At 36.6% G+C, this 24659-nt stretch overlaps 1 protein-coding gene and 2 long non-coding RNA genes across 3 annotated transcripts in view; 2 read left to right on the plus strand and 1 right to left on the minus strand.

Moving 5' to 3' along the window:
* Positions 1–10712: 10712 nt before the first annotated feature.
* LOC138743029 (uncharacterized) lies at positions 10713–12531 on the plus strand. Its single transcript, XR_011344608.1, has 3 exons — positions 10713–10799; positions 10952–10997; positions 12422–12531. It is a non-coding gene; the product is annotated as an uncharacterized lncRNA (long non-coding RNA).
* A 2893-nt stretch (positions 12532–15424) lies between these two features.
* On the plus strand, positions 15425–18736 carry LOC138743030 (uncharacterized). Its single transcript, XR_011344609.1, has 3 exons — positions 15425–15556; positions 16375–16572; positions 18589–18736. It is a non-coding gene; the product is annotated as an uncharacterized lncRNA (long non-coding RNA).
* Positions 18737–21850: 3114 nt separating this feature from the next.
* The window catches only part of LOC138743031 (transient receptor potential cation channel subfamily V member 6-like), a 30351-nt gene continuing 27542 nt past the window's right edge, over positions 21851–24659 (minus strand). The window contains exons 15-16 of the mRNA XM_069897872.1: positions 23555–23664; positions 21851–23469 (exon numbers count right to left, since the gene is read on the minus strand). Coding sequence (XP_069753973.1) covers positions 23328–23469; positions 23555–23664 — 252 coding nt within the window. The 3' untranslated portion in view covers positions 21851–23327. The remainder of the gene's footprint in view (positions 23470–23554; positions 23665–24659) is intronic.

The following is a 24659-nucleotide window of genomic DNA, read 5'->3' on the forward strand; positions in this document are numbered from 1 at the left end:
GATCCATGATTCGAATGGAAACGAGAGTACACCAATTTTAAATGCTAGCCTCCAAGTCATTATTGAAAACTGAGTCTGAAAACTACAGATCCATAGAACACTAGCACAGAAATGACCCCTTGGCCCATCTAGCCTGTGCCAAAGTATTTTTCTGCCTAGTCCTATTGACCTGCACCCAGACTATAACTTTCCCTTCTATGTACCTAAACAAATAACATTTTGATATAAATTTATCGAGTGAATTATATTGCTAAACCACATTTTACTGTATGGTTTTTAAAAAAATGTTAGACTGGTGCAATTTGTCAAATTTGTATTTATTGCTGTTTCATGCAGCAATAACCCTAACCCTAACCTTAACCCTAAATATGACAAGCCTTTATTATCATATTGTGTCCCCTGAAGTCAACACTGGTATGTATACTGCATCTCATCACTGTCTGTATGACAAGCCACCAATGCAAAAAGCCTAATCCCAACATTCCTTTTTTCATTTTTTTTCCAAAACAAAAAGCAATTTGTTAATTGGCTTGAATCTTTTCCAGTTATAGACTGAGATAGGAACATAAACATATATTATCATTATTTTTTCAACAGTCTTTAAATCTCCAGAGTCCATAAAACAAAACTAATAATTTCACTGTTTAGATGTTATTATTGTTCCTTTAGGTGTTCAACGTCTTACAGTGAATTTCCATTGATAAATGTAATTTCTCAGTACTTTACAAAATCTTTATATCTGGCCGACCTCTCATCACCACATCTTTGAGTATGGTAATGTTTCATCTCTTTCAATCAATTTTTCATTTGCTGAAGTCTCTTGTCAGTCGGCTTGAGCATCGAAGCTGGGTTCATTTCCTCAATTTCTCTCATCGATTTGCTGTGCTGGCTCATGGTGAAGATCTCACAATCTGTGCCATCTTCAGTGCAGGAGCTGACCTCGAGAAGGTGTCTGCTATGTACATGAGCTTTCCTTGCTTCTACTTCACATCCAAGTTGCACTTCTGTAACTTTAGCAAAATCCTTTGCAGGCATTTGGGTGGTGATGCTGGAGGTTTCATAAAGACGGTCTGTTTCCACAGTGATCTTCTCTTTGCCAAACAGGTACAGTTAAAGTGTTCACATGCAAGTACAATTGCCAGACATTCCTTTTCTATCCGGGCATGGTTTCTCTTTGTGGCTGTTAATGCCCTTGATGCAAATGCAACTGGTTGAGAACGTTGCATAAGAGTTGCTCTGCGGCCATTTTCAATGGCATCGCTCTGTAGCATCGCTTCATCGAGTACAACATAGTACTTCAGCACTGGTGCAGAGGTGTTCAGATGCTTGATGCGGTTGTAGGCTAATTCTTGTTCTGTGTCCCAAAACCATTTCACGTCCTTCTCAGTCAGCTTTCTCAGTGGTTCACACTCTGATGACAAGTTGGGCAACAACTTTGCAAGATAGTTCCCAAAGCCTATGAAGCGCTGAATGGCCTTGACATCTGAGGGTCGTTGCATCTCTAGTACACCTCGGAACTTCTCAGGATCTAGACAAAGTACTTCAGTTGTAAGTACATGGCCTATGTACTTACCTTCAGTCTTCTTGAGCTACATCTTGTTCTTGTTCAGTTTCAGATTCACCTGACATGCTCTCTCTAGCAGTCCGATGAGGTTCTTGTCATAATCAGCAATGGCTTCATCCATTGCATCTTCACATTCATACACCAAGAGGTCATCAACTATAGCCTCAACACCTGGCAGTTCCTGGACTACTTCATGCTGTCTCCATTGTTACTCGTCAAGAAGAGTGGAGATGCCAAATGACATGTACAACCATTTGTAGTGTCTAAATAGTGTCCAAAAAGACATCAAGTAGCTACTGCTCTCATCCAACCTTATCTGCCAGTACCTGTCCTTAGCTTCAAGGATTGTGAACACCTTCACTTTGGTGAGCTGGGGTAGAATTTCTTCCATAGTTGGCATTGGGTAGAGAGTCCTTCTGAGTGACTAATTAAGGTTTTTAGGGTCTAGGCATCCTTTATTGTTCCAGGTTTCCTCACAGCAACCATACAGTAGGACTAGTGACTTTCTGTATCACTCCCTTGTCCTCCAGCTCTTTGATTTTCTCTTTCAGGCTGGTCTTGAGAGTTGCTGGCACTCTTCGAGGAAGGTGCTGAACAGGCTTGACACTTGTCCACCTCCAAATGGTATTCACCAGGGAGACACCCAAGTCCGGTGAATACATACTTGTAATCTCATAGGATTTCATCTCTAGTGAGCGGACATTTCTGCACCTGTTACATCGACCTGTTGTGACTAGTCCAAGACTTTCACTTGCTTGTGCAGATAGCAAAGTAGGGTGACCGGAATCCACCACCTGGAATCTCATCTTGCATTGTGTGCCATTGCAATGTACGTACAAATCCTGCTGCCCTCTAGGTTGTAACAGTTCTCCACCAAATGGCCTCAGCTTGACCTTGGATGACCTTGGATCTTCATTTTGCAACACCTCACACGTCTGCAAAATTCATACACTGCAAGCGGCTCCAATGTCTATCTGACATTTTATTGGTCGATAGTGAGATTTGTCTGCTGTCACATCCGGTTGAACAATCCACGTCTGGCCTTGTGTGCTTTCACTGCGCACAAGCTCCACAGTTTATAACGATTCATCAGTGTCATTGTTGATTTGCTCTTCTGGCACCACAAACTTCACCACTTCTGACTTCTTAGACACTTTCTGGTAAAATTATTGTTCCTTTTTACATTTTGCATCCTGTTTACCCCATGCTGAGCAGGCTTTGCTCTTTTTCTGATGATGTCCACCACAGTATTTATATTCTGACCTGTCTTTTGTGTCCTTCCTCCAACAAGCGAGCTTTGCTCTGCTGTCTTCCACTATACTTCATCATCTTCTTCTGTTCTCCATAATTATTCACTGCATGAACTCTCTCTGCCTTGCTCACTGAGCCCTCTATGCTCTTCAGTTGCTCTTTCGTGACTTCTGCACTCCTGGACATGTCGATTGCTTTCCGCTGTGTAAGCTTATCCTCCCTCAACAAGCGGGACCACCCAGCTGGACCTTTTGTACCGAGCACAATCCTGTCTCTCATTAAATTTTCTTTCAGCGTTCCAAACTCACACGGCTCAGCCAGTTTCTTCAGCACTGTTACATATTGATCTCTGGTTTCATATTCATGCTGATTGTAAGTGGTGAATGTGTACTGCTCATATATGACATTCATAGCAGGTTCCTTTAATTTCTTGAGAATTTCTGTACTTTTCCTTTGTTCTTCACTTGTTATGTCTAATGTAGTGTAAACCCCATAGCACTCTTTCTCCTTGAGAGATAACAAAGTAGCTACTCTAATGTTTTCTGGCTTCTTGTCCAGCTCTGTTGCTATTTCATAGTTCTCATACTGGAACTAGAAAAAAAAACAATTCCCCCTCAAATCTCCTTTCATTTCCATGGGTGTTGGTATCAATCAGACTCCTTTCTCTATGGAAATCTGCAACTATCATCCGTGGGAGCACAGCCTTACCAGGTCACTTTTGTCATCAAAATACACAATTTCAATCTTACAAAACTCTGTCCTTCCACTGAGCAATTGTTCCTCATGTCCTTATCTCCAGCAGAGTCCCAATAACACTTTCAAAACATGGCAACCACCCACTCTTTTGCTCAGCTTTCACTTCTGACACCACGTTTCATGCGGAGTAACCATGACAGGCCTTTATGATCATGAGGTCAATACTGGTATGATGCAACTCATTACAGTGTCTGAATGGCAAGCCACTGGTGCAAAAAGCCTAATCCCAATAATTGCATGGATTATGTTAATGTTATATGAGCATCATGTATATTGATTTGGATTTTGCACATTCTTTGTAGCTGAGAAGACAGATGATAACTTTTAAGACTTAACCCAACATCACTCTGAAACTCACAGAGAAAAGATGACCCTTCAACGTTATCTCCATCCCATTCATCATGGATAGAATGTGGAGAAGAGATACTCACTCTAGTTTTCATGATTTATGAAATGGTTCAAATGTTTTGACCAGTTATTATCTTGAATCTATCCTAGCTTGTAGGATTTAAGCCTGTTTACCTGCACCATAGTTGTATTTCATTTACAATACTGCACAAAGGTTTTAACAATGGTGGATCCTGCAAAATGTGGACATATTCAACTGGAATTTATTATGTTTAATGGCTAAACTGCTGAATAAAAACAAGTCCACTAATCTTCAGTATGATCAGCAGAATTGCTGCTCCTTCCCTTAAATGATATATTGGTACCCAATGAATTAAGTTTAGAGAAGCTGATTATAAATTAGGCCTATGGCCTGGAAAAATCCAAGAAATATGGAAAAAAGAGTTGAAACAGAAACAACTGTTAACATAAAATGGAAAGAACTGTATGGGAATTAATTTTATTTTAACAGCTTCATTTTTTGATCAGACAGTAAAATATAATTCAACCTATTTTTACCAACTCATATTTGATGTATTGTCAAACGTGTATCTAAAGAGTAACGTAAAATAAATATGGCAAGGAAGAAACTTTGAAACATATGTTTGAGTTCCTTGCTCAATCAATGTGAAACATTAAATGACAGTTGGGAATTTATTTTATTGTGATTTCAGGTCTGCATTTGCTCTTTTCATCAGCGGTCAATAATTAATTGAATACTTAAACACAGTTATGATTGTAATCCTATGTATGGGAATGACATTTTCCACTTTAGAGTTGAGCCTTTATTTTGGAAACAGACTATGCGCTTAGATTTCAAAATCTGCTTGTGGAAACAAGGTTGTATTTGATAATAAATTATCACGTGACTGTAACAAGAAGAATTATATAAAAAAAAGGTCACTGAATAATTTAAAATTTTAAATTCAGACATACAGCACGGTAACAAGCCATTTCAGCCTATGAATCCGTGATGCCCAATTTAGGCCCAATTAACCTACACCTCTGGACTCCCAGCACATTTCAAACAGTGGGAGGAAACTGCAGCCCCAGGGGAAAATCCATATAGACACAGAAAAAATGTATAAACTCCTTACAGATGGTTCAGGATTCGAACCCTGCTTCCGATCACTAACACTGTAAAGGCATCGCACTAACTGGTACACCAATGCTTCAATGAATTAGATTAAATGTAAGAGGTAATGGCTGATAATAAGAATGTTTTTGGAAAAGCCTACGTCAACCGATCCACCTAGAGTGGAACAGAAGTGGTGGCTGTGGAGTTTGCCTCCTGCAGAGCCCAGTAAGTACAATGACTAGACAGTGGATGCCACTACTAGATTCCAGTCATTCAGGCAAAATTTGATTTTCTTCTGTTTTCTCTGTACTGCACAGTTTGTTTACATTCATTATCTGTTTACAGCTCTATACACTCTGTGTACAGTTTTTTTTTGCACTACCAATTATTGGTAATTCTGCCGTGCCCACAGGAAAAAGGAATCTCAGGTTTGTCAGTGTGTCAATCAGTCTGACAATAAATCTGATGCAACAAATCTGAAATTACCTTTGTGTTCATCTTGAAGTTGTCGACCATTATCCCCAATTTTATTTCAGGAAGCAAACATTTTGAAAAAAATTTGTTGTCTAGTGTCATTTGGGCTATGAAATAATGAAGAAAGCTGTAACAGTTTGCTAGCCATAACTTTTGGTTTAGCCAGTTGTCTAATAAGTGATTCTGATTAACATTAGATTCAATGACATTGATAAATAGTTGAAAAATCAAATTATGAAGATAGTACTAACTTAATTAAAAGTAATAAAATTGAAAATGATTTAGGTTTTTTAATGTTTTAAAATATTAAAGATTATTATTTTATATTTTTTATTAAATATAAATGTTAAAACAATTAAAATATTTTTAAAATGAACTCTTCATGAAAATATGATCCAAGATGCTCGAGGAGTCCTTTGTTCCTATGCCACCCAATAATGTACAGAGTCAACAGCTTCATGCCCCAAACAAGGTACCAGGCAAACACACCTCACTCATGCTCTGCTGCTGAATTCACTGAGGAGTGCAATGAAGGCATTGAAAGCACTGAATGATCAACAACTCAATGCCTTCTTCACTAAATTTGACCACCATAGTAAGGAAGAACCACTGCACACCACCATGTCCCATAATGACTCTCTACTGTCAGTATCCGAAGATGATGTGCAGGTTGCCTACAAGAGAGTGTGACAGATTATAGATATGCTTTAAAGGAGATAAATTGTGGCAGTTTTTTTTTAGTGTAGGTCACATACAAATACTTCAAAACACATCTCATTTAAAATACAGTGGCTCTGCTCAAGCCAGACAGGCTGGCTCCGAGTGCCTTTGCAAAAGCTTTGGGGAGTGCCTAAGGAGATTTCACAAATGGATTATTGTTTTGGAAAGCAACAGATGAATGAACTCAGAGGATTATGGCAGAGCTGCAGGCTGTCTGAGTGCAGGCTGCTGTTCTAAGAGTGTTGTGTGGTTTTGCAAGCAGAGAGAGGAAAACAGGCTTTTCTCAGAGAGAGAATTCAGTTCTATACTAGGAGCTGTGACTGGAACAGGACAAGCTGGAAAGCTTGTGGAAACCCCCATTTTGTAGATGGGTTATGAGTTCTTAGTTCAGCCTGGTCCATACAAGAGGAGAGATAAGAAATAAGAGAAACAGAAAGGAACTCTGTAATGAAAGAAAGAGGTTATTATTTGGAAAATCCTGATTGGGCAAGTTTCTTTGGCAAGACACTGATGTGGTTGATTAGAATGAATTGGTTTTGGTCCAGTGAACAACAAATCTCTCACTGAAAACTGACAACTACCTTCCTGAGTGGAAACCATTTACCCTTCAAGCACCAAAGCCTGGTGAAATTCTAAATGTTAAATTCTGTGCACAATATAAGAATCTCTTGCAACCAGTGAACTTGGAGGAGTGAGAAGTGAGATTGGATTGTGAATTAAATAACTTTTTTGAACTTATATACACATTACATACATGTGCGCTTAGAATTAGAAGGGTGTTATGTTAGGTTAAGTTAAGTTAATAGTAATAAGATAGAGTTTGATCCTGTTTTCATGTTTAAAGATAATTAAAAGTAACTTTTATTTAAGTAATCATTTGTCTTGGTGAATATCTATTGCTGTGGGGTTTTGGGGACTTCTGGGCTCATAACAAGAGTGAATCCAAGGAAAGCATTTGGTTCAGACAGAGTACCCAGCTGAGTACTGAAAACCTGTGCTATTCAACTGGCCAATGTATTCACGGATATCTTTATCAGCTCACTCTGACAAGGCATAGTACCCATCTGTTTCAAACAACCTTAATAGTACTGATGCCCAAGAAGAATTCAGTAACGTGCCTAATTGACTACTGACCAGAGGCACTTACATCCACAGTAATGAAGTGTTTGGAGAGGCTGATGTTGAAGTGTATCAGCTCCAGTCTAGGCAGTGACATGGATCCATTCCAATATGCCTACCAGACCAACAGGTCACCTTACTGGCTCTACACAAAGACCTGGTACACCTAGACAGCAAAGATGCATACATCAGGATACACTTTATCAACTATAGTTCGACATTCATCGCCATCATCTCCTCAAAACTGATCAGCAAACTCCAATACCTGAGCTTCAATACACAAGTGTGTAATCGGATCCTAGATTCCTTCACCTCCAAACACCAATCAGTGCACATTGGCAAGAACATCTCCTTTACAATCTCCATCAGCATAAGGGCTGCGTACTTAGATCCCTGCTCTACTAGCTTTGCACCTATGACTGTGGCTCCATACAACAATAACACCATCTACAAATCTGCTGACAATTCCACAGTTGTGGGTTGTATAAAAGGTGGCACTGAGTCAGCATACAGGAGGGAGATTGAAAACCTGGCTGAATGCTGCACTGACAACATTCAATGTCACCAAAACCAAGGAGATGATTGTGGTCTTTCGGAGGGAAAAGCCAGAAGTGTATGATCCAGTGATTATTGGGGCTTCAAAGCTGGAGAGGTGGGCAAATTTAAATTCCTGTAAGTCACTATCTAGGAGGAACATTCCAAGACCTTATATATGGATGTCATTATGAAAAAAGCATATTAACGCCTCTCCTTCCTCAGGAGTTTACAGAGGTGCGGTATGACATTGGAAACCTTGGCAAACTTATACACATATGTAGTGGAAAATGTGCTGACCAGCTGTATCACAGCCCGGTATGAGTGCACCAGAATGGAAGCCCTGCAATTGGTGGTGGACACAGCCCAGTACATCACAGGCATAACTCACCCCACCATCAAGAAAATATACATGGAACGCTGCCGTTGGAGAGAAATCAAGCATCCACATCACTCAGGACATGTTCTGTTCTCACTAACGCCATCAGGAAAGAGGTATAGGTGCTCCACCTTATACCACCAGTTTCAGGAACAGTTGCTACCCCTCCACCATCAGACTTCTCAACAACAAACTGAGTCAAGGACTCATTTAAGGATTCATACTTCGCACATTATTTATTACTGAATTTTTTTCTGTATTGCAGTTTGTTAACATTTCTTTTATCGTTTACATTTCTCTCTTCTTCCATCTCATTCTTTGCCTTCTTCCTCCACCCCCAAGTTAATTCCGACTAGATCACCCATGGCTGCAAACAATGAAAATCTGCCCCTCAGCACTTGGAATAAATTTTCAGAATAAGAAATGCAATCATTTGAAATTATATATCAAAGCCTAAAATTATTGCATGATTCCAGACTTTAAAATCATATGTGTTTATCATGACACAAAATCTTTACAAGTAGCAATAAATTAAAATACACGATTTAATCTTTTCTATAACATATGTACAACCTGGGCACCAACAAAGAAGCCAATCCAATGTGGAATGCTGTTCTGGCTTGCAATATGCCTGTCATTGGATACCTGCATGATTGTTTAACACCAGAAACACAATGAGATTCATCTGATTTTTCGTCCATGAACTCATACTAATTAGCTGTGGTATCTGCATAAGACAAATGCACAGATGATGGATTAATGTGTTATACATTGGCTATAAATTCACATGTTTCCCAAAGAGCAAAAACAAATAAACAATGAAAAATTAAACACACAAATTAAAGCCCAGCCGGAGCTAAAGAGTTGCTAAAAAGTGAATCATAGGTTGTTTATCCTACCAATTTTCCACCAATTTAGTATAAAAAGTCTGGTTTTCTTATTGCTCATCTTCTTTAATCTATTGGACAAATACAGAAGAATCTGAGAAGGGAAAGAATTTCAAGGGTAATAGTTTTTCCATTCTGCAAATTTATGAAAAACTGAAAAAGAAAATGTTGAAAATACAGAGCGGTCAGGAAACATTCTCGGAGAAGGAAACATATCAAGTTCATTGTAATTGAGAACAGATATGCCAAGAAAACCAGTTGCTTACTGACATGTTTTGTGCACCATATAGTCCACAATTTAATGTAAAATTAGTTGTAATTGAAATTCAAAGATATTATGCAGGCTGTGTAGCAGTTGTCATTTTCTTTTCATATCCTTTATTCATCTGATCTCCTTATGTACACAGGGTCCTAGACATACACAATAGCATCTAATCACATGCAGTGGACATGTGAAGGCTGCTTCTTTGAATTTTAATTAGTGCTACATTGATGCCTTGGAAGAAGAAGTAGGCTTTCTCAGTGCTTGTGGGGCCTGCCTTAGTATAACTTCAGGTGGAGATGGCCAGAAGATCCCAGAATGACTCTGAGATTCTGATTCAATCAGGACTCCTTTAAGCTGGTATTTATGTTGCTCTCCTTTGGAACACCCCTCCCTCTCCACCACCATTACCTACCCTTTCTCTCTCTGCTTAAAAACTGGACCTTTGCAAAGCACTCATTAACATACCCCTTGAATTCAATTGAGCCCACCCAATTCTGATAGCCTACTGATGAAATCAACCTTCATTCTTTCTTGCAATATGGTTATTGTTGGAAAGTTTTTGATTTACTGCTCATATTAATTGGCCTGCTAACTTGAGAAGGTAGTGATAAGGCTTTTGAAAGCGCAGTTCTCGTCAAAATATCGTGACGAAAAATTTGGAATTTTGATGCAGGGTCCATAAGTCACGGTGATCAATGCACACAAAAATAAGGAATATTTGTGTTGTTATTTTCCTGCTACACTTGTCCTTCTGGATGGTGAATATTATGGCTGTTACAGTTGTTTTTGCAGTGCAGTACTTTCATGGCCAAATGTGTAAATCAGAGGTGAAGTATTTATTGCATTGCTCCCAATCTCAGAGAGTACTAAATCTTTCAAGTAATATTGCAGCTCCAGTGATCCAAGCAAGTGGAAACTCTTGGGCCACATTCCTGATAATGATAATAGAGCGGCTTTGGGGAACCTGGTGTTTCATCATTCATAGCAATGGTCTAAGCACTTTACACACCATTTCCAATCTCAGTTCTAATGGTTCTTTGAAATATATCATGACATATCAATGATTGTAAATCTAGTTAGAAAAGTTTTGCTCAAAGATAAAAATAATTCATATCTCCAAATGATATAGCAGGAAAAAGATTGTTATTTTTCTGTATTGATTTAGACATTAATATCGGATAATTTGATGCACTTTAAAACATCTCAGGGCTAGATCACAGAAATGTTTTTTGATTAACAGCAAAATGCTACCTAATAAAAGCTTTTGTTTTTCTTCATTAATTTTTCTAAGTTACCATCTGATAAATTCAAGTTTAAAGTCTGGCATGAAGTTGAAGGAAATGACATCAAAGGCACTCGGCTTCATTCTCCAAGAGTCAGAAAAGGTACATCAATATTAACAAAAAAATGAAAATTATAAAATGATAAGTTGAACATGTTTATTGGTAGCATTTAAATCCATTAAATGTCATTTTCTTAATTTTGTAAGGCGACACTTTGGTAAGATGAATATTGCATGATAATGCATGTTTTTCAGGCACAACATGAACACATAATATCTTCAAATAGCATGTTGGAAATAGGTAAGGATTGACAAGAGTCGCCCTTCCAATATGCCACTACATTGGCTTGGTTCAAGGTAAACCACAATTAATAAACATTTGGCTATCAATGGTGTTTCTGATCTTAAAATCCAGCATCCCACTTAATAATCCTAACAGCAAGAAGAATCACCTTACTGCTCTCACCTCCCTCGCTATTCCTCCAAACTCACCTATCACCCCTCTTTTCTCTACCAGGTCCACCTAATACCCCTTTGCTTTCAAAATGGCTCTGACATTTTAAACGGCACAATCCCACATTGAACACCTCCGTCAAACACTCTACACATTTGGTTAATTCCACACTGCTGCATAAATGTCATGAATTCAAAGGTTTTCTACGAGGGGGAACATTAAACTACCCCATTAATATAGAGAAATAAAGCTCTGCTGACTGCTCAAAAATGGTTTTATAATAATCACATCAATAGATAATGAAAATATTGGTTTATTTTACAGATGGAATGTTGTATCTTTAATAATGAACACTTTGCTTCAATACAAAAATAGCTGTCTATGCAAAAATTAAACAGAAGATGAAATTGCTCTGCAGTGGAACAAAAAATGGGTTAAAAGTTACTGGCAACTTGTCTTGCACCTTGTCTGATTTTCTTTTTCATTGAAGTTTATTTCCAAAGGCTATCAGTCTCCCCTTGCTATATTGATCACAAAGAGGCCCGTCTGCAATAATGTAATGCTATTGTTTTCTTACACAATGGTAACTAAATATCTATTACAGTAAAACTCATGGTATTCGGCACCTATGGGGATTGGTAGATGCTGGATAAGTGAATGTTCCGGATGCTTGAGATGGCATGTTGTGTGACTGGCAGAATGATGGCAAAGTGCGCCACTTTTAAACTAGTATTTTTTACCTAGTTATTATCCACAATTTCTTTGCCAGTTATTTGAATTCTGGATAAAAGGGGTCTTACTGTATTTTCTCCTTTTAATTTAATGTATACTATAGTGTTGTTTTTTAAAAACGAAGTGCCCGTTTGGATGCAGCCAGTAGGGTATTGTACAATAAACTCATTATCACCTGATCACTGGACAGAAATAAAACCAACCACTGATCCATCACTATCACCAAACTCCAATGTTAACTACAGATATTTTATATCTGGTTCATTGTTCAAGGGCCTTAAAATCTGCATCTCAACAATTACATTTTGGTCTTCAAATATTAGAATAAATTAAAGAGGATTATACTATTTTTAAAATAGGACTTCATGAGCCTACACTAAAGTGGATATTTCAAAACTTTCCCTCATGAACTGATGACCAGTGGAGACAAAACACACCAATTATTCTAAAACACATAGTGAATAAAGACATAAGAATCCAAAAACTCGTCTTCAAAGTTTATTAGTATACATTGTAATTCAATAAAATCTCTATAATAGGTCCTCCTACCGAGGAGGTGTTTTTCAAAGATGGAGGAAGTGTTTCACCTACGAATAAGGAAAGACAGAATGAAGATGCATTGAAACGAAGAGCACTCGAAAACTGGGAGAATTGTAGGGTGAGATCTAGCAATAAAACAATTCACTTTATGCATTCAAATGCCATATGACATCAAAGTAGTCACAATGGTGGAGATTCCACTTGAAGTATTTCTCACCATGGGTCAAAGGTGCATTGGAATCCCTTTAGTTAGTAACCCTCATACAGCCACTGTGTGACCTGATGAGTCTCTCCTGCACATTTGTGCATTGTGCTACAATCACAGCATCTCCAGGCTTTTCTATTTAACTCCTGGTTGTGTTTCTGAGAGGTGCCATTAACCAGATTGCCCTGGCTATCCCTCATTGCCTGGCAGCTGAACCTCAATATATGCTACAATAAACTCATATTACATAAATGCCAGAAGTTGCTTCAGCAAAAGTTACGGATGAATGCAAAAGTTAATGGTTTAAAGTTGGTTTACAAATGTAATGACAAATTGGTGTTAATTACTTGATCTGCTGAAAAGCTCACAATCATCCACATTAAAAGCAGGACCAGTCTGTGTAATTATTTCTTTACAAGATCAACAATCCATAACCCAAATGTACATTTTATGAAGTTTCTGAATAAATGATCTTATTACATTACACACAGAACAACAAGTAGTTATAATCAAAATGCCAAAACCTTAGATTGAATGTTCGTATCAATATTAAGTAACAAGATAGGTCTATAAAATATATATTCTGTTGGCTCTTACCTTTTTTGTAAGAATAAGGGAGATACATGCCTCATTAAATAATAAAGGAAGCTTCTCTTCTTTAAACGAGTCATCCAATACCAAGCTTAAGGGGGTACAAGCTGTTTGGAGAAAGATTTATAAAATTCTACAGGAAAACCATCAGATCCTGGAGATTTACCAACTGTAATGAGGAAATAGCCATAGATATATCCTCCTGCAAAATAGGTTTCTCCAAACCTCCATGCCAGGCTTGGGGAAATCAGGTAAATTCAACCAATCTAGGAATTAATGGCATTGAAGAATAATCATTATTAAATTCAGAGATATAAATGTTTGAGTAAAATTCTCTAAAGGTCACATTTATTTTAAAATAATCTGTTGTTATATTACCATCACTGATATGAATCTTTTTTATTTGTTTTTTTTATAAATCAAAAATATCTTTTAACTGTCCGTCTAGTAACTTACTAGATTTTGCCCCATGACCATTAAAAAAGACTTCTATTTCTTAACAGTTGCTGTTCAATTGGATAAGTAGAGAGAAGATCAAATTTAGTTTTAAGTTCTACTCTTCTCTTATATAATTCTGGACTTTTATTTTGAGCAAATTGTAAATCAATTAGCTTAATGTGATTAATTAAATCTGACTATTCCTTGGTACTCAATTTGATTTGATCAAGGAAATTAATTGATTGTCAATTAAAAAATAATCAATCCTCATATAAGAATGATGCATATTAGATAGAAAAGCGTATTTTCTACTAGTAGGATTTAAAATGCACAAAACATCCATAATAACAAAATTACACCTGCAGATTTTGAAAGGGATTCAACTCTAGAAGGTGTATGGTCTAGAACTGTATCCAAACAACAGTTAAAATCACCTGCCAAAATCAATGAATATTGATTTACATCTAGTAAAACTGAAAAGAATTTTCCAAAAAAAATGCTGGTTCATCTTTTTGTGGGCAAAATCATTTGGCTAAAACTACCAGTCTATTATATAATTTGCCTGCTAAAATAATGAAATGTTTATCTAAAATACTGTTATGAAGAACAAATAGAATACTTTAATTTATTAATATTGAGATTCCTCTAATTTTAGCCTCAGATCAAGAATGAAAATATTGCCCTTTCCATCTGAACATCCTTATCAGAGTTCCCTATATGAGTTTCTTGAAAAAAGATAATATCTGCTTTTAACTGTCTAAGATGTGCCATTACTCTGTGCCACGTAATTGATTTGTTCAATCTTTTTACATTATATGAAACTAAGTTAACTGGAGTCATCTTCTGATTAATAAATTAATTTATATAAAAGAGCAAATGTTCTGGCCATCCCGACCAGCTCTGGGGGCCACCACTAACAATGAATAGTTATAGACTCAGTCCAAACTGCTTTTATTAAAAATTATTATTTTTACTATAATATACATTGATTAACTCATATTTTAATATCTACCCTCCACTCCATCGACAAAATGCATTTTCTCATTAGATGCTGAAAATGCGTTTGATCGGGTGGAATTGGAGTATCCATTTGCTATATTTTGGTCCAGTTTTTAAGTGGATTAAATTATTGTATTTATGGTTTATGGCATCAATTTGCTGCAACATGCAGCAATCAAAAAGGTTTAGTCTTAATAGAGGAATACGGCAGGTTTGCTTTTTGATATAGTACTGGAAACATTAGCTGTTGCTTTCTGACTGTGTAGAGAATTTAAAGGTATAATTAGAAGAGATACTGAACATAAAGTATCACTTTATGCAGATGACTTACTGCTTTTTATTTCAAATCCTGAAGATTCTATACCAAAAATATTAATTTTGTTTGATCAATTTAGCCAGTTTTCAGGTTATAAATTAATTTTTACAGTAGCATAATCAGATTTTACAATTGAATGATTTTTCTTCCAATTAGCAAAACAAGTAACTTCATTTTTTGAAATAAAATTATTGTGGTGCGATAGCTCTGACATTGATTCGCTCAATTACTTGACAGAAAATTAGTATTTTGTACTGGGCTGTGCGTAATCATCAAATGTCATATGAAAATGTTCCATATTGAGCAGGATTGAATTAAAATATTGCAGCTTTTATTTCATTACGGAACATCTTCCAACCTTTTACATCTTTGGTGATAAAACATGCTTTATTTTTGGAAAAAAAATTTGCTCTGTGATGAATCTTTCATTTTCATCAAATAGGAAGTAAACCTGTCTTCTCAAGGTCTTGGTGATCCCTATCAATGGGAAAACTTTCATAAGCTTCTCCGCAGATTGATTCGAGTGGAAAAGCTTCAACTGGTGGACAATTTTCTGACAGACCTCAGTTCAGTCAGGCTGCCAAGGTAAAGAGCAACATTCTTCACAACTAATATGCGACTCCATAGATGCAGTTTGCATGTTTATTAGGTTGAGCATTTTGCAGAAATATGTATTGTAAAATGGTGGCTACAAGCTACACATTTCTCATACATGAAGGGAGTGCTCCTAAATTTCTCCACAGGTTTGCCTCTACATTTTACTCTCACTGCCCAGAACGAGATCTTCAGATGAACTCATGAGAGCTTCAGTTCCTGGTGAAAGAATGAAATCTACCATCACCAACCCCATTCCAACTACATTTTCTGATTATAATTTTGGCCATGGAATATCATCATATCTGGATTATTTTAAGTTTATCACAACTGCTCAACACAGTCATCCATTTTTTCAGATATGGAAGATTTGTACTTATCCTTGGGTTTGGCCTCAATTAATCTGTATTTGCTTCCCACTTTAACCACTCTGACAGAATCTCAAAAATATCTATATGATTGCAGCTAACTGCTCTGTTATGGTGTACTATCCATAAATGACACATGGACAACTAATTAGCTTTAGTAATGATTTTTGAATATGTCCAATTGCCCAGTCTACCTTCTTCACAAGCACATTTATTTCTCTTCTGAATCACTGGTAATCTGTGCCTGAAGTTGCTGAGTGTAAAATCAGCTATTCTTGTTTCAATAAAGAGTTCTTGTCTTAATTATTAATATTTAATTCCCTTTCTTCAGGTACCTGATTTTATTCCCTTACTATTGAGAATTTTGTGCAAATACTGCTTTATTTTAATGAATTGACATAAAATTTAGCTGTCTTAACACATTCTAACTTTTACTTGCAGATGTAAAGAACTGAACCTTAACAAAAATCATTTGACATCCTTTAAACAACTGCCGAAAATTCCCCAAATTGAGCATTTATTACTCAATGAAAACAATATAAAGAATTTAGGAGGACTTCATGAACTTGGATCATCTCCAATAGAATCACTTGCATTAAGATGGAATCCTTGTGAATTCCAGGATAAGTATAGACACAAGTAAGTGCACATCAACTGTGCTGAGAAAATCTAAATTATATGGGGAGAAGGGGTAATTTAAATGCTTAAGTGTGAATCCTACTTCATAATTGTTTGTGGATTGACCATTATTGGTGATTGAAGACAATTAAAGACAATATATAACTATTAGGGAAAATCCTTTCTTCTTAAATGTAATAATTCTGCACATGACATGAAGCAAATAAAAATAACCATGTCCTAAAAGCTTCTTTCCATAGTATGATATTTAGGAGCTCAGAAAAGCCATACAAAATTTATGGGTTAGAATTGAAGCCATTCAGAATTAAAGTCCAAAACAGTGCGTGACTCCAGGATCTGGAATTAGAAATGTGTGATTGTACTGTGATTACGTCCCAGGGCCTTTCAGTAGAAACAAACAGAAGTCAAATGGAGGACAGAAATAAAACTGTAATTTTGACATCATCGCTTGGAATGACATGACCATATAAAAACAGAATGGCTGCAATATTCTTATGGAGCAAGGTGTAAAGCGTGTATTCCTCCTGTTTTCTCTGCATAGATGTCTCTGGATATATGCACAGTTCATCGTTTCTTCCTTTTCAAAAGGGATAGATTACTGGAAAATGCTTTGTTAAGTAAACTTTCATAACTGAAAAGGCTGGGAAAAAAATGTGTGGTGGGTATTTTGATTCAGTGCATTCCACTGAGTACAGACTGGCATGGTATTTGTTGCAAAAATTCAAAGACACATGTTCCAATCTGTAAATTTTTTCATTTTATTTACAAGAAGGAAGAAGTAGATTCAGGCCATTTAAACTCATGACACTCAAATCAACCTAATCCCATATATCTTGGAGGCTGAGAGGAGACCAGGGAAAACCCTTGCAGACACAGGGAGAACATAAAAACTCCTTACAGACAGCATGATTCAAACTTGGGTCACTGGTGCTGTAATGTATCATGATAACTGCTATGCTATCGATGCTGTTACATAAATACAAAAATGGGCATTATAGCAGAAAAAAGTCAAATCTTCATAAGCCAGTTTATTGAAAAGGGCAGGTCAGGTAACCAGAGGCACAGAGTGCAAGATCAATACAGTCATGATGAACCTTTATAAAATATTGATAAGATTTGTTTTTCGGCCTCATCTAGCTTCTTATGTTCAATTCTAGGTGTGAAACTTCAGAAATTACACAGAAGAGATTTACTAAATTGGTTGTAGAGAAGAGGGACATTAATTCTATGGATAAATCAAAGAAAGTGTGATGTTCACCTGAGACATGAGAAGGATATGAGGGAACTTAGCAAATATACTTAAAATCATAAAGAGTAAGGAAAGAGAGAAACCATTCCCATCAGCAGAAGTTGTTCCAGGGGACACATGAAGATAGTACTGCAATCCAGGTACAGCAGCTGCAGGGGAGGAAGGAATAGGTGATGATTCAGGTCAAGTGCGGAAAGTTTTAAAAGGGACTGGAGGGGTAAATCAGAGTAGTGGGTATGTGGAACAAGATGCCCAAGGAAGTACCATACAATTACTACATTTAAAAGACATTTAAACAGGTTCATAGATAGGAAAGATTTGGATGACCAGCAGCATGCAAGAAGCAAAAACTGAAATTGACCGCTCCTGCCTTGAATCATTCCTTTCCATTCTGATCTACTCCTTTGTCCCAATTTAACTTGAGCCTCGTGTTTGCTGAGATTCATCACTGTCAGGAACACTGCTCTCAAGAGAGCTGGAGAGCTCCCAGATTTCTGGTCATGTCCTGTGGGTACTGGAGGAAAATTTTTGGTTGAACTTGCCTCATTTAAACTTGGGGTACAAACTCTTTTGTGCTTTTTGTTCTCTTTTTATAAGCAAACAATTGGTAATCACATCCTGCAAGTTTCAAAGATAAGAAAATGCTAGCCATTAGAGCATTAGGGAGCTGGTTTCGGAGTGGTTGGTTAAAATGCTGTGGAGTTACACTGAACAAAAAAAAAACCTGAAAGTTTATCTTTTTAAATTGCATGTTTCTTTATTTTTAGAGTTTTCTCTTCTTTGCCAAACCTGAAGACCTTAGATGGTATTCCTAAATTGCCATCTGATTATGGACCAGCAAAAATTCCTCTGAACTCCAAAATGTGCACAATTTCATGATGACATGAACATTGGTGAAGAGCTACCTTTATTGATCCCTTAACTGTTTTAATTGCAAGGCAATGTAAAATGTTTTAATACTCACATGGAGAAATAAAGAGTTTTGAATATTTTTGCATTACTTTATTATGCATTTTTAATAAACTACTTTTAACCCAGAAATACACTATATTTACATTACTCACATGTGCCTACAAAATAAAATTAAATATCCAACACTTAAGTCATGCTCCTCTCCAGTTAGGCCCTAAACTCCCTTCATTTCAGCGGCAAATTGGTTCTTAAGGCGCAGCCAAAATTTGCTCCAACTGTGGTGATCTTGCTCTCACCATCAGATTTGGTCAAGATTCCATGAGCTATGGCCACAGCATTCAATTACATTTTCTTCCCATTCAATGTACTGTTCTGTGCACACATTTTAGCAGTTTATTGCCTTTACTGTTTGCAATGGTGCCCGTTGAGCATCATTGCAAGGACTATATGGTGTTACAGTTACGTTTCCGGACCAGCAATTCAAGGTTGATTATTCACTTATTTAGAAGTCCAGTAATGTTTCAAATCCCATTTGAGAACTCAAATTCTATTTTAAAGATATCAGAAAATGAAACTAAGTATAACTATTTAAAGCCTCAAACTATTAATAAAGAAACACAACTGTTCCAATCTTATAACTAAAATTGTTGACTTTCAGCTACCTTTAAATTAATTCAAACCCTTTTCTGCAGTTCATGAGGAAACACACTATTTCCTTCAAGCACCTACTGATACACAATAAATTGACAATATATTGAGATTCAATTCTTCAAAAGCATTGACTCCAAAATGTTTTTCCTGATGGATCTTAATCTAATGGAGTAGTTCACCTCATTTTTTACAGTATTGTAAAAATACATTTTATCTATTATTTTTCTGCCTGAATGCTTATGTTGTAATTTTTGAGTTTGGATTTAATTACTACAAAATACTGTAGTATCAACAGAAGCACAGAACTTTGCTGTTTAATGCAAAATTGGTATAAGTATTCATTATTTCAAGCACAATTTTTGTCAACTTTGTATGACAAAAGCTGGTACCTAAATATAAACAAAAAGTTTCAAGTGGTTCCTCTGTTTTCATACTTCTAAGAAAATGTGCAGGTGGAATCAATCATTTGACTTTATGCAGTCCGCCTGAAAGATTGCATTTCATGTGACCTGTAGTGAACAACCTTGAACAGAGGCGAATAACAAAAGTCAATTGTTCATTACAGGTCACTGGGATGCAAATTGCACTAAAATTGATTTTTAAAAATCCCTGAAGTTCCAACTGAGTCTAGGAAATGCAGTGTAGAACTTGGCAATCAGCATAGATAGAATAAAGTATTTGTGAAGAGTATTGGCCGTAAATTGCACATCTTGCATAATTTTCCTTTCTATTAAGAGGCATCTGGCCAGTTCTGCCATTATCATAGCTCCAAAACCACCTTGGCAGAAACCTGCTTGCACAGATTCATGTGATGATCTGAGGAATTTACATTTGAAAAGAGACTTCAGGTAGGCAAGCCCAATAGGTAGGAAGAAGCGTGAAAAGAAGATGTTAACCTCTAGAACCATAGAGCACTACAACACAGAAACAGGCCCCTTTTGCCCTTCTAGTCTGTGCAAAATCAATTTTTTTGCCTCGTCCCACTGACCTGCTCTCAGTCCATAGCCCTCCATACCATTTCCTTCTGTGTACCTGTCCAAATTCTTCTTAAATGTTAAAAATGAGCCCGCATTCATCACCTCAGCTGGCAGCTCATTCCACTTTCCTACCACTCTCTGTGTGAAGAAGTTCCCCCTAAACTTTTCCCCTTTCCTTGTGTCTACTTAATCATTTAGCAACTGCAGTATAGAATTATACATTTTACAATGTTACACAGATAAAATTGTTCTCATCTTTGTCTTTGATCTTTTATATTGAGACCATGTCCAAGGGTCTATGACCCCTTTTGGCCACCATTTGGATTTTGTGTTTCAATTAATCATAAGAACATAAGAAATAAGAGCAGAAATAGGCAACCCATCCTGTCAATGAGATCATGGCTGATCTGATGATGGGCTCATCTCCACCTACCTGCCTTTTCCCCTGTTCCATTAATTCCCTTACTTTGTAGAAATCTATTCATCCTTGTCTTAAATATATTTACTCCTCTGCTTCAATGATCAGCAAATTCCACAGATTCACCACCCTCTGGGAAAAGCAGTCACTCCTCATCTCCGTCCTAAATCTTGAGGCCATGTCCCCTTGTTCTGGTCTCCTCCACCAATGGAAACAATATACCTACCTTATTCTTATCTATGCCTTTCATAATTTTGTTTCTATAAGATCCCCTCTCATTCTTCTAAAATTCCAGCATGTACAGTCCCAGACGATTCAATCTCTCCTCATCGGCCAACCCCTTCATCTCTGGAACCAACCTGCTGAACTTCCTTTGCACTGAGTCCAAAGCCAGTACGTCCTTCCTTAAGTAAGGAAACCAGAGCTGCATAGAGTACTCCAGATGTGGTCTTACTAATATTTTGTACAGTCGCAAAGTATCTTCCCTGCTCTTAAATTCCATCCCTCAAGCAATGAAGGCCAACATTTGCCTTCTTGATAGCCTGCAAACCAACCTTTTGCGATTCATGCACAAGCACTCCCAAGTCCTTCTGCATGTCAGCATGCTGCAGTCACTTTCCATTTAAATAATAATGTGATCTTCCATTTTCCCTTCCAAAATGGATAACCTCACACTTGCCAACATTGTATTCCATCTGCTAGACCCTTGCCCACTCACTTAACTAATCTATATCTCTCTGCAGATTCTGCCCAATTTGTTTTTCCACTCAATTTAGTGTCATCAGCAAATTTAGATACACTACACTTTGTCGACTCTGTGAACAATCAATGCTTATTTTTCTATATATCAGATAGAATAGACACATTTTGACCCTTATTTTCCAAATAAAGCAACTCCATTATCACAAGAATTAATCCAGTATAATTGACAAATTCAATAGGATTGATGCAAAGAAAGACTTGGAAGAGGTTATACTGAGATATTGAAACTTCAATTTAATCTCGGCAAACATTATTAACAAATCATTTACATACATATATTTTCAGAAATATTTTTGTTCATTGTTCTACAGTTCCTTCTCTACAAAGATTAAATATATAAAATAGCCAAAAATAAATCATAAAAGCACATAAGTGTGAAGAAACTGCATCCACATTTAGTATTAAATTTCACTGAAACAAAGAAAAGTTTGTTTTCTGAATATTTTAAATTCATTTTAACATATAAATGATTCTAGATTTTGCTGTTGATTGATCCCTGAAATTGGCTCAAGTGGCTGAAATGTTCAATGATTTATTCTATGTATGCTATTCTACTTTAATCAATTATGAATGGAATTCCAGTTTAAATAAACAATTGTACCAAAGTTTACACTGCAACATTAAAAGCAGCTAATATTTTGATTGCTGGTTGCAAGAACAATGCAGGATTTGTAATAATTTCAAATAGAAAGTATGACCTTCACTGTAGATTGGAGTTCAGATATCGTTTAATTTCTCTATGGATAACTGGTGGCTTATCAGCTGAAGTAGTGACAATTGTAGAATCAAAGTAGTTGTAGAAAATACTTTCCTAACTTTACTGTTTCCCTACTACTGACCAGTTGCTGTTGTGTAGGGGTACTTTATATCAAAAGGACAAACAATGGTTAATTGCTATTTTCAGCTTGAGATCAGGTATCAGAGAGAATTAAAAAACAAAAAGTTCCAACATAAAGATTTGGGAGATTGATAATCTTAACAAATTAAGGAATTTCCACTATTTTATTATGAAAAGCAAACTTTCAGAGTAACCCTGTAGGTTAAGAAGCATCTGTGGAGACAAAGAGACGATCAACCTTCTGGGTTGAGGCCCTGCTTCAGGACTGCCAAAATATCAACCATCACTTTGCCTTCTTAGGTGCTTCTTAGGCATTCTGTTCTTCCAGCAGTTTGCTTTATTACTCCAGATTTCTGCATTTGCACACTTCTGTCACCACAAATTTTTAAATGGTCCAACTAAGATAATGCAAGAACACAAGAAATAGGAGCAGGAGTCAAATTTGCTCCATTATTCAATAGGATCATAGCTGATCTGACCTTGGACTCAGCTCCACCTACCTGCCATTTCTTCAAAACCCTTAATTCCCATCCTTTGCAAAAATCTACCTAAATATGTATTTAATGAAATAGCATTTACTGGTTCCTTAGAGAATTCCACAGATTCATTACTGTCTGGAAAAAGTAGTTAATTCTTAACTCTGTCATAAATCTACACCTCCAAATGTTGAGGCTGTCCTGTAAGTCTAGTCCCATGTACCAGTGGAAACAACTTCCCTGCCTCTACTTTATCCATTCCTTTTAATGCTTTGTATGTTTCTGGCAATGTGTAGTGCTAGGTGACTCAATCTCTCCCATTCTTTGTGTTTAAGGAACGATACAATATTTTCAGGTGATTTTTTTAAGTGTTTTTTAAATCTCTTATGATCTTTGAAAATAACAAAAAAAATTGTAATTTTAAAGATAGAGCATAGTTCAAGAGTTGCAAAGTATTCAACATTGATGATACTCATAATCTGGTGGATTCATCAGAATTTTTCATGTTTATGATTTTGCCAAGATTTTTTCTAACTTTTTCCCACTTTATACTTTTTGGTTTTGCTTGAGTGTTCGTGGTTTGTTCTTCTGTCTCAGGAAGCATCTCTTCAACCCTGCATTAAAAATGTTTAGATGAAAGATATACACTTAAAACTCATTAAGAATTTTTAAAATATTGAAATGTAATTTTCTGAATACCCAATATACCACTTGTCGTCATCAAAGCCCAATGACGATCCTGGAACTCCAGAACGAACTTTCAGAAATGCTGGGATTCGCTGCTCGAGAAGCAGTATGACGGCTGCAAACTGATGATGATAAATAATTAATTTAACAATTGGTCCTCATATGCATATTAAATTCTTCACCTTGGAGATTCTCTACCAACCTTGACATCAGTAGTTGGAAAAATAATAAAGGTTGTGATGTCAGGACTTAAAAATTAATATGATTGTGCAGTCAATAAGAATTTATGGAGGAAATCATCGTTCACTAACCAATTGGTTTCCTTTAGTTTTCATCCTGTAGCATACACTCTGGTTGGGAAGCATTTGATTTTCAGTGGGCTTTTGAAAAGGTGCCACATAGGAGTGAAAATAAATAATTTTGAACATATTGACTTGGGGGACATATATTAATGTAGATTCAGAGTTGGTCAATTAAAAGAGAACAAAGAGATGGAATAAATGTGTCCTTTTTAGTTTAGATTATCCTGGACCCACAACACCTGCTCATGAATCAAGAAGGTAAGGCTACTAGTCCCCATCTTGACAAGTTTTATAAGAGCACAGTGGAGAGTGTGTTGTCTAGTTGCATAATTGTATTGTATGGTAACTGCAAAGCATTGGATCGGGGGTAAATACAGAGGGTCATCAAAATGACCGAGAAGATTACTGGGGTCTAACATTTCCTCTATTGACAACATTTCTTCTCCGAGGCTATGAGATTGATGAACAGTATCTTATAATCATCCCAAAGTACAGTATCCAGGATTGGTAGATTTAAGGTAAGTGAATTTTCCAGTTGCTAACCAGTGTGGTGTGGGACTGGTGAACTAATGGTGTGGCATGCCAATTTTAAACTTCCATATTTTTTACCTATTTATTTTCTGCAATTTTTTTCTTTGGTTGCTTGAATTCCAGATAACAGGAGTTTTACTGTACTTAGATACATTTAAGATATGCATTACATCTTTACATATATATGTTTATGTACTGTGAATGTATGTGTGCACACTGTGGTCTGGAGAAACATTGTATCATCGGGTTGTCATGTACAGTCAGGTGATAATAACCCTGAACTT

Source organism: Narcine bancroftii, chromosome 9 (genome assembly GCF_036971445.1).
Source record: "Narcine bancroftii isolate sNarBan1 chromosome 9, sNarBan1.hap1, whole genome shotgun sequence".
Taxonomy (NCBI): domain Eukaryota; kingdom Metazoa; phylum Chordata; class Chondrichthyes; order Torpediniformes; family Narcinidae; genus Narcine; species Narcine bancroftii.